The sequence below is a fragment of the Agrilus planipennis genome, unplaced genomic scaffold, assembly GCF_000699045.2.
Source record: "Agrilus planipennis isolate EAB-ADULT unplaced genomic scaffold, Apla_2.0 scaffold105, whole genome shotgun sequence".
NCBI classification, from domain to species: Eukaryota; Metazoa; Arthropoda; class Insecta; order Coleoptera; family Buprestidae; genus Agrilus; species Agrilus planipennis.
Genome location: NW_020438878.1, coordinates 545,708 through 557,285, shown reverse-complemented (window position 1 = coordinate 557,285; position 11,578 = coordinate 545,708). Strand labels below are relative to the sequence as shown.

Genomic DNA, 11,578 nt, shown 5'->3' with positions numbered 1-11,578 from the left:
GCTTGAACAGCATTTTTACCCTTTCTGTAGTAAAACAGTAAGATATGTCGAAAATGCTGCTTATCGCTCTCCATATTTAAAAGGGCACCAACCAAAAACTACTGCGTAGAATTAATTGGAATTTTTCACACACAAGCCTTGCTATATGAGGTGTCAAAGCATATAAAAATTATACGGCTTAAATGTGAAGTTGGGTACAAAAGAATACAATTAAATCCTCTGTCGGGAAAAAACGAAATGACTTTCAGAACAACCCTATATATACTATGAAATTTTAAAGGTCCTACAAAAGACAGTTAATGTTGATTGTTGCACTGACTGTATAAGTACCTACAAGCACTCAAAACTATAAAAATACTCTCTTACATCAAATAATGATGTTATCAAAGCTTACCATGCCTGCTCCCAATCCACAACAAGCAGCTACTGCCAGTATATTAAATACAGCTGAACCAACAATGGTTCCTATTCCAATATCACCTTCTGTAATAAAGGTTCCAATTACATTCACGAATAACTCCGGAGCAGAAGTTGCTGCGGCCATAAACGTCGCTCCTGCCACATCCTTTGACATATTCAGTGCTGAATGAGAAAAACGTAAAACAGATAAAATCATCTTCCATTTATTTCTAGCGGAAACAATGTATGAGTGAACAGATTTTATTAAGCAGATGATGGTTGAATTTCTTTGTGCTCGAGAAATTAAATTACACAAATTGCGAACTTTGGCAGTAAAAAGAAATTGTGAAAGCACGGAGCGCTGGTTTACGTACAGGGTCTATTCAAAAAGTATCGCGTATTTTGAATTTCGATTTTTTTGTGACGTTATGTTGATACTCGTGTCTCTCACATAAACATAATCTAATAATAACCTAAACATAACGATTGGCATTCGATTTTTATCAACGATTTGGACATGAGACGAGTCGCCGCGAAATTCGTACCAAAATTGCCCAATTTCGAACAAAAACAGCATCGCATTAAGGAGCTGTTTTACTCTATCAACGGCGACCGAAATTTGCTCGAGAGGGTCACAACTGGTGACTAATTATGGGTTTATAGTTATGATATGGAAACCAAAGCTCAATTATTCCAATGGAAGCTGCCGCACGAGCTAAGACCGAAAAAAGCGCGCCAAATTAGGTCGAATGTGAATATTTTGCTTACAGTTTTCTTCGATTGCAGGGGCATTGTACATCGTGAGTTCTTGCCACAGCGTACAACGGTCAATAAGGAATATTACCTACAGGTTTTGCGCGAAGTAATCCGCCATGGATGAACAAAAATTGGCTTTTGCACCATGATAACACCCCAGCTCACACATCGTTGCTTATTCGCGATTGTTTGGCCGAAAACAACACACTAATAATGCCGTAGCCACCGTATTCTCTAGATCTGGCACCCTGTGACTTTGTCTTTTTCCCGAAACTGAAGAGGCCCATGAGTTGAACAAGATCAAANTTATGATATGGAAACCAAAGCTCAATTATTCCAATGGAAGCTGCCGCACGAGCTAAGACCGAAAAAAGCGCGCCAAATTAGGTCGAATGTGAATATTTTGCTTACAGTTTTCTTCGATTGCAGGGGCATTGTACATCGTGAGTTCTTGCCACAGCGTAGAACGGTCAATAAGGAATATTACCTACAGGTTTTGCGCGAAGTAATCCGCCATGGATGAACAAAAATTGGCTTTTGCACTATGATAACACCCCAGCTCACACATCGTTGCTTATTCGCGATTGTTTGGCCGAAAACAACACACTAATAATGCCGTAGCCACCGTATTCCCTAGATCTGGCACCCAATACATAGTGCATGATTTGGTTCAAAATCTGCAAAATTTCTAACGCTTTTATCTAGAGTAACCATTGTACGCATATTCTTGTTGCAAGTGGAAGTAGAAGAGTCTTGTTCCTGAAGGGTCTACTTCTGCTTGCTACAAAAGCACACGTTNAGTAAAAAGAAATTGTGAAAGCACGGAGCGCTGGTTTACGTACGGGGTCTATTCAAAAAGTATCGCGTATTTTGAATTTTGATTTTTTTGTTACGTTATGTTGATACTCATGTGTCTCACTGAAACATAATCTAATAATAACCTAAACATGTCGATTGGCATTCGATTTTTATCAACTATTTGGACATGAGACGAGTCGCCGCGAAATTCGTACCAAAATTGCTCAATTTCGAACAAAAACAGCATCGCATGAAGGAGCTGTTTTACTCTATCAACGGCGATCGAAATTTGCTCGAGAGGGTCACAACTGGTGACTAATTATGGGTTTATAGTTATGATATGGAAACCAAAGCTCAATTATTCCAATGGAAGCTGCCGCACGAGCTAAGACCGAAAAAAGCGCGCCAAATTAGGTCGAATGTGAATATTTTGCTTACAGTTTTCTTCGATTGCAGGGGCATTGTACATCGTGAGTTCTTGCCACAGCGTAGAACGGTCAATAAGGAATATTACCTACAGGTTTTGCGCGAAGTAATCCGCCATGGATGAACAAAAATTGGCTTTTGCACTATGATAACACCCCAGCTCACACATCGTTGCTTATTCGCGATTGTTTGGCCGAAAACAACACACTAATAATGCCGTAGCCACCGTATTCCCTAGATCTGGCACCCTGTGACTTTGTCTTTTTCCCGAAACTGAAGAGGCCCATGAGTTGAACAAGATCAAAAAAAAATTTTTTTTTGACGTGCTTCGAGGATTATAAAAAACGTTGGCACAAGTGTATAATATCTTTTGGGGATTACTATAAAGTGGACAAAGTGGATATTCATGAGTTAATAAATAATTTTTAAAAATCACAAAATTCGCGGTACTTTTTGAATAGACCTCGTATATATATGTATACGTTTTAAGATGCGGAAATGTAATTTGTAAGTTTACTGCAGCACGATTCTCAGGCACTTTTATTATTTCGTAATACTACCGCAATGAATTTTAAAACGTTCTCGAATATGTATAACAAAATCTTTTATATCTACAATCAGCTTTTCAGATAAGTATAAGAAAAATGTATCAATTTGAAGAAACAATCTTTTGAAGTATATCTAAAGCGTTAGATACATAAATGTGTAGGCTTTTTTATCGGAGTATACACAGAATTTTGGATCTAGGGTGGATCCAAGAAAAAAAAAACAAATACAACTCAAAAATCCACATATATACGTTTAAAAAAACTAAAACGCACCAAAAGGTGTCATCCTTCGGTGGAGACAAATTACGTTTTTCATTGTGGCCAATTAAAATTAATTAGACATATCGAACATGCACTTAAATGTTACAAAGGGATCCTATAGTTCTCACGAAGAGCTTCCTAATCAAAATGATTTAGAAAAGTGAGTGACAAATACTTAATCAAAAATAAGAAAAATAATGATAAAATATGAGTACCAATAAGATTCAATTTTCTCCCTAAAACAAAAAACAATTAAACGTCAGTTCTCATTACTCATTCCCTTATCATTCCATATCCATTCTGCAAACGTTCCGTACAATCTAATATTCACATTTAAACGTAGTGTTTCCATTCCGCACATGTGGACTATAGAAGCAGATAATGCGAAATTGATTGCAAGTAGGTATATTGGGACCTTAGGAAGATTTATTGAATGTCGGTATTATTCTGGACGAGGAAGAGCATATAAAAAAAAGGATTCATAATATATGGATGGAGAGGATTACTGATGAATGGATTTATTGATCAAGCTAATATGTGTTATCTTGTGGTAAGTGGGAAATCTTGTGGTTAATTCTGGCGAACTTTCCATAAAATATTACACCAACCAATGTCATAAACCAATTGTTAGGCCTCATTCAAAAAGCTTTTCAAAAAATCAATCAATCTGTGACTTTTTGAAACCGTTGAAACAAACTAGTACCTAATTGTTATAAATAATTAAGTAGTTGGTGAAAGCGTAAAAGGCGTAAAGCATCCCGAGATAAAAATGTTCTGTCTCTCAGAGTCTCTGAAAGCGAGACTCGAGTCTCCGTCTCTCATCGAGTCTCCCTGGTGTCGCTGAGAGAGACTGTCGAGAGATTGTCAAGAAAACTGTTTAGCATCTCTGAACGAGAGACTCGAGTCGCTCATAGAGAGATCCTCATTTCGTATCCAGTCTCTGAACGAGAGACTCGAATCTCTCAATAAGTGGTATCTCGAGTTTAACATATTTCGAGGTCCCAGTCTTTCTACGAGAGACTCGAGTCTCTCAATTTTTCAGTTTTATTCATTCAGTCTCTCTGTGAGAGAATCGAATCTCTGAATTAATAATTTTATCGTTCGAGTCTCTCAAACAGAGACTGTGAGAGATCCATAAAAACACCTAGGCAATAACTGAGAGACAGTGAAAGACTGTGAGAGACGCTCTCACAGACGCTGAAAGACTCTGAATGACTCTGAGAGACTGGAGAGAGACTGAAAATTTTTGTCTAGGGATCGTCTGGTTAAAATTCTGTAAGATAGCAAATCACCGCCATTGCATTAACAACATCGATTGGTACTGTAACAATTTTTGACTTGTTTTGAACTGAATTTTGTAGACTTAATGTAGAAAATGAACTGATACGAAATGTCTTTCTATTCACACTAACTTTAGCCGCGTATTTGCACGCCGTTCACTCATGACTGCACCTTTAGGATGAATTTGTCAATTTAATTTACGGAATACTTATGTAATGTATAGTGAAAATTAATCTTAAATTGGAAAAATATGGACGCATTGTGCAACTAGAATACCTGACTGATAATAAAGCATTGGTAGAAAAATACATACATGATATACTTCATTTACTTTCTCTAGCGATGTGCCCCTTCCGATGTCTTGGATGCGCGCTGGCAAAATCGTAGTAGGGAGAAAAAAGCTCATTATACTCTCGACTCTTGTTGATTAAACATTCTTTTTCATACAGTACTTGCCAAAAGTTTTGTTCAATCATGAATAGTAGTGCGAGTCGAAAACAAGCGTTAAAGCCTTTAATATGTCTTCAAATCTAAATAAACATCTCGTTGGTATCTTCAGTAGTAATTGGTACCAATAATAGCACATTTGAGCAACGCAATTCTAGAGGATAAAATGGTCAATTTTTCTGTGCAGTACTGTACGGATTATACGCTCCTCACCGGTTAAGAATTTGGCCGAGTGTTGTCTCCTTTCTTTTCTGGCCTAGTACTGTTCTTTTTTACTTTGCGCCGGTCAAACTAAAGGTCACATCGCTAGAGAAACTATATATAACATGATACCAAGAGCGGATACAGGATTTGATGAAGGAATGAATTCACAAAAAATTATTTATTGAGACAATTTTTGATCAACATTCGCTATTTTCGGGACCATTGTTTCAATTTTTTGTGTTAATTTTGGAATAATGTTCTTGAACTAGATGTATCAATTCTAACAAAAGATCTGGAGCTAAATAAATTCTGAATTTTGGTTTTTCTGATCCCGAAGGGGAAACAGTGGAGACAATAACTTTGTAAAGCACATTAACTTAAGTTGAAATACCTACATTATATTCTTCTTCAAAATTCAAGAAAACTGTGAAATTTGAGGATGCTGTAGAACACACGAAATAGCTAACAAAGTTGCCATCTTCAGGTATACTGTTACACTGTTATCGAAAAGCACTTTGGACCATTAGTGTCGTGCATTGACGCTGGGATTGAGATATTTAGTGTGTTGTTCTTCAAAGTTATGAATTTTTTAGAACTATTTCATCGTATTTCAAGCAGAGCCCATGCCCGGAGGGGATTTAAAGTACAATTCTTATGATAGTGCAGAACATATTTATTATTTATTTTATATGAACTGCCTTTCATATTTTAGAAACAATTTTCAATTTGAGGATCCATAACTACCCTTTCATGATTTAAAGTGTAATTTTTGAAAAGAAAAATACATACTTTAAGTTGCAAATGAGAAAACATTTTTCTCTTCGCACTTCCGGAAAAGTGGGTATTATATCACATATTCTCAAAGGAGAAACTCTTTCGAAGTCATGAAAAAATATGCCAGAAACCACTTTATATTCGGGATACGTAGAAGGTTTTTTGTGTAAGAAACCGTTTAACTGGAAAAATCTTATTCAAAATAGGAAATATATAAAATTTAAGATGATTGATTAGGTTTTAAAATTGCTTCATATTTAAATTCAGTTTAAAAAATTGTACAATTCCTAATTATAAAGATGAAAAAAATTTTGTCAAACAACATCATAATTATCATGAGGTCGTCAATCCTAAGACTGATTGGACTCGCACCTCCACTTTTCCCTATCCTGAGCTTATCTTCGCATTTCCCTACAATTAGAACATCCCACATCTTTAACTATTTGTGAACAGAAATGCAATCTAGGTCTGTTTATGTTTATAATAGTGTCTTACTAGCCCTTCATGACCTCTGTTCCCCTATTTTTTGTAATACCTCCTCATTTCTAACCTTCTTTAACACCGTATATGGAAGGCTTCCAACCTTTTCCACCGTACCCACCGTTCATGTTTTGCACCCGTACGCCGTGTTCCAGACATACACATTTAGCAATCTTTTTCGAATTTCTAAATTAACCGTTCGTGAGCATATAGAAGTGAGTTATTTTTGTTGAAGGCGACTAGAGCCTTCGCTATTCTCTGTTTCATATTTCTACTGCTGCTTCCATCTTGAGTTATTTAACTTCCTAGATATCGAAAATCAGCCACTATTTCTAATTTTTCGTCTCCTATCTTTACATTCACTCTTTCTCTACTCTTTCGTCCCTTGCATATTAGTATTTTTGTATTTCTTTTATCTATTTATTATGATATAACTCTGCTTTGTCAATACCTCTTCCATTTTATTTAAGACTATATCTCTAACTCCTTGCTATATCATCACGTTTAAAAAAAACGGTCAATATACAAATATTACGTCACAAAACTGGTCCCCCCCCTATTCCTGTGATTAAAAATAGCGATGGGAATGAGGAAATTTTAAGAACTGCCAAGTTAAGAAAAACATTAAAATAAAATTGATGAACTTCGAACGTTATAATCTTTAGAACACTGTCGCCCCGTGCCATATCTCGTCATGCTAAGCAAAACCCCTCCCTTCCTTATTATTTGTAAACGTATTTTATGAGCTACCCCTATGGCAAAAGAAGGCTAATAAAAGCTATAGGCGAGACGACTCATTTCTACGAAAAATATCTAATGACCTTTGATTGCATTTTACATTTTCAAATGTCAATTGTGTAATTTTTTGGTCAAAAATCGCCATTTAAATATAAACGTTGTCCCAAAAACTAACATCGGCTTTTCTTGTTTGCTTTTTTTCTTTTATAATAGTTTCTTAAATTAATTAGAAAATCCGTAATTTTGCAACTAAATCATTAAATTTATAATAATACGTCTTTGAATTAGTTATTAAAACATTTAGACAAGCCTGAAGCCACCTGCAGTTAAGTATGTACTTGGAATAACCCCAGAGCTTTCTTTTATCTTTTCTTCCCTCACAAATTTTCTATAATTACCTATATATTCATATCATAAAACACTTCCGACTAACGCATATTTTTGAAAAAAAATAATCTGATGTTAGAAAATGGTTCGATAATATATTTTTTACTTACCGTGACATATTTTTTCAACAGCGGGTACAAAAAATTTATCGCAAACTACAGCCAATGCAACGAAAAGATAAAGTGAAACAATAATGTGTATAACGACTGCTCCATCTTGCCTCTGTTTTTCGGAAAATAAGTCCTTAGGAAAATCGTCGATGGCCGGAGGAGTGCAATTTAAACCTGAAAAAAAAAAGATTTTTATATGTTATTGAAATAGTAAAGAGACAAACGCGTTTTTAATAACCGTGCCTGAGCACCAGAAGTGACTTTTAACAGGTGGCAAACAATGTGAAAAATTAGCGGCAATACTCCCATGCTGTTTTGTAATAGAAAATATATGCACCTACAATTCTACGGAGGGAATACACCATATTTACCGAAAATTAGTCTGATAATATCAGTAAAAGTAAGATTTTAATAACAATATAATAGTAATAAAACAAACGATTTATTTAGTTAAAAAGAAATTTGTTTTCCCTAAAATAAATAAATAAAAAATATTTATCGCATCTTTTTAATTGGAGTGCAACGTCAATGTTCCCGCTTTTTATTTTGCAAAAATACAGTATACATCTACGATTTTCGTTCATTCAAGGATGGAAACAATTTTTATTGAATTATTATTACATTAGAAAGTCAATTGCAGAATGTATTGAAAATCGAGTTGTTCCCCCGAGATAAAAATGTTCAGTCTCTCAGAGTCTCTGAAAGCAAGACTCGAGTCTCCGTCTCTCATCGAGTCTCTCTGGTGTCGCTGAGAGAGACTGTCAAAAAAACTGTTTAGCGTCTCTGAACGAGAGACTCCAGTTGCTCATAGAGAGATCCTCATTTCGTATCCAGTCTCTGAACGAGAGAGCCGAATCTCTCACTAAGTGGTGTCTCGATAGACATGGTTAAAATTTTCTAAGTTCAACATATTTCAGAGATTCCAGTCTTTCTACGAGAGACTCGAGTCTCTTAAATTTTCAGTTTTATTCATTCAGTCTCTCTGTGAGAGACCCGAATCTTTGAATTAATAATTTTATCGTTCGATTCTCTCATACAGAGACGGTGAGAGATCCATAAAAACACCTAGGCAATAACTGAGAGATTGTGAAAGATTGTGAGAGAGGCTCTCAGAGACGCTGAAGGACTCTGAAAACTCTGAAAGACTGAGAGACTGGAGAGAGACTGAAAATTTTTGTCTAGGGCCTTTCTCAGTTTTTTGTCGATTATTTTCATAATCCATAGGAATTTTGGATATTTCTGGGAATAATGGTTCCTTAGGTCTGCAGCCGTGAAATCTGGGCCTGACAAATAATTCGGCATCGAAATACTGAAATGTTTTTGCAAAAAAATAGGAGTAGTATATTTGATAACATATTTATTATTATCCAATTCTCTGCCACCCCTTTTCGGCAGGTTTTCATGAGGCGGGATTGTTTTTTCGAGTAAATATTATCAAGACCTTTAATTAGATACTTCATTTAGCGCAAAACTACATAGGCTTATTATACTTATACATTGCCAAAGATGAGACAGCGGGAGCGCGCTCCAATTACTTGGTCTGTCACCTTTTTCTGGCATGTTTTCAGGAGGTAGGATTTACTTTTCGTACAGAGGTACCTCAATTAGGGTACGGGCACTCTATGGGTATAATTCGTTAACAATAAACGTACAAAACAACATGAGGGTTATTGCCATTAACAGACCAATTTGTTAAAATTCTGTTAAAAATTACATCCGGCAGGATTTGCTCAGGAAGGATTTGCCCAGACAGATTTGCCATTTAATGGTTGCAAATATTACTGCGATAAATTAATTATAGTCATTACATTATAGTCTATCGAGATACTAAAAACAAAATTATTGTTGAGAGCCCAAAAAAGCAGGCAAAACTGAGAGTGGTATTCAAAGCTACCTATTTCATTGTGCACGTTTTAAGAATTATTTATAACAAAAAGATGATTCAATAATAAAGCAAAATACTACATTGAAATATTCCTAAAGTATCCATGCTGAAGTACACCTATCGTACATTTGTAAAATAGAACAATAGGTAATACCCGAGGTGTGCTTATTGTTGTTCGGCGTGTGTTGCAAATTGATACCACTCCCAATCGAATACGCGAATGTATAGACAATTGGAAAGCGCCGCCACCACCAAATTACCAGTGATCAGTTTACTACCGAAATGTATTTTGTGATTGCTACGATTGCTTTTATTTTGAAACGAAAAAAAAAAGAAACGTATTGCTTATCAGTTATAAATATTTCATTTGCCAACTGTATAAGCATTAAACGAAAGACCAATGTACTGATGTGTACGTACTAGAAATGGATCTATTTATTTAAAATTTATTCAAATCAGTCCCTCAAGCGCAAACCAAAATATAAAAAACAACAATTATGTCTCATTACCATACATTTCTGAATTTAAAAATAAAATTTTAAAACTATATAATATATCAATAGCCGATAAAACGCCTAAGAAAAAATCTAAAACTTTATTCAGTAGCTTGAAACCACTGTTACCAAAAACTGACAACACAAGTATAATATATAAAGTAAATTGCCTAGATTGCAATCAAGCTTACATTAGACAAACGAAACAATATTCAAAAAAAGGTATATCTGAACACCAATATAGTTTAAAAAATATAGATAAAACAAAAGCAGCACTATCAGAACATGCATTAAATAACAAACACAATTTCAAATTCAAAGAACTTGAAATTTTGGGCCGGGAAAGTAAGTATAAAAATTGATTATAAAAGAAATTATACACATAAAAAAACACCCAAACACAAGCAGTAACACTTAAAAACGTATGTTCTTTGACTATCAATTATAACAAATGTATAATACCTAACCTAGTAGAACTATAAGTTAATAAAACACAAAAAAAATTCAGTCTGAAGATGGTTAAATAAACCGAAACGTAACAAAACCAGAAAGTTGTTTAATTATTTGACCATCACCCTGGAAAAAACAATAAACTGCAGAACCTGTATAACTCGAACATCAAGGGTGACGCCAAAAAATTCGAGTTACACAGTTTTCGACTTATGCAGGATTTTGACTTAGGCGGATTTTGATTCGACTTGTAGAGGTTAAGATCCTTAAAGTCGGTAACTTAGTTTTCTTCGAAGTATAGACGTAATAAGTTTCGAATTATCGAGTTATAGAGGCTGTAAAATAATTTTTATCTAATCTAATCTAATTTTTCGAGTTATAGAGAGAAAATATGTACCAAACCCCCAAATACATTATTTTATGATTATCTTTAATTAATTTAAAGCATAACACCTGGAGACAAGTATATGACGGTGGTTCTGGGTCTCAGGTAGCTCTCGGAGGCCACCGCCGACTATACATTCCTGTTCAGTGACCCTCAAAACCCACGAGTAACAAAATTGGACTTATTTCTATCATTACTGACCGAGTTTTCTTGTAACAACTTTGCAATGTACTTATAAGACGAAATTTTTCTTATGCACCGAAGCATTTTTGAATCTCTTATGTTCACAAAGTTTACATTAGATGGTCTTACGAATAGAATGCAGAAAACCGCATCTCAATCCGAATTTCGAAGGTTTGCCTTGTTTTTGTGATTTATTTCCTCGACTACTTGGTGCATATGCTGTTGTTTATCACTCCTCGTCAAAGAAGTGACTTTTTTTGAGATATAATTATTTCAGTAATCGTGTTCATTGAGACCGAACGACATGACCTAAAGGTTGAGACCATTGCTCGGCATGCTGGAGGACACCCGTTCGATTCAGGATATAAGGGTCGTTGAAAAAAGGAAAAGCAACAGACAGTAAATTACCACAAATTTGTCTTCAGGATTTTAAAATAAGTTTCATCATAAGGTCATCAGTCCTAAGACTGGTTGGACACGTACCTCCACTCTTTCCTATCCTGAGCTAAACTTCGCATTTCCCTAAAACTAGAACAGCCCACATCCTTAACTATTTGCGAACAGTAATCTAA

At 35.2% G+C, this 11,578-nt stretch overlaps 1 protein-coding gene across 1 annotated transcript in view; it reads right to left on the bottom strand.

Moving 5' to 3' along the window:
- LOC108737753 (sodium/potassium/calcium exchanger 4) overlaps positions 1-11,578 on the bottom strand; it is a 42,711-nt gene that overhangs the window by 19,311 nt on the left and 11,822 nt on the right. Inside the window, exons 2-3 of the mRNA XM_025981442.1 lie at positions 7,610-7,783; positions 395-582 (exon numbers count right to left, since the gene is read on the bottom strand). Of these exons, the coding sequence (XP_025837227.1) occupies positions 395-582; positions 7,610-7,783 (362 nt within the window). The remainder of the gene's footprint in view (positions 1-394; positions 583-7,609; positions 7,784-11,578) is intronic.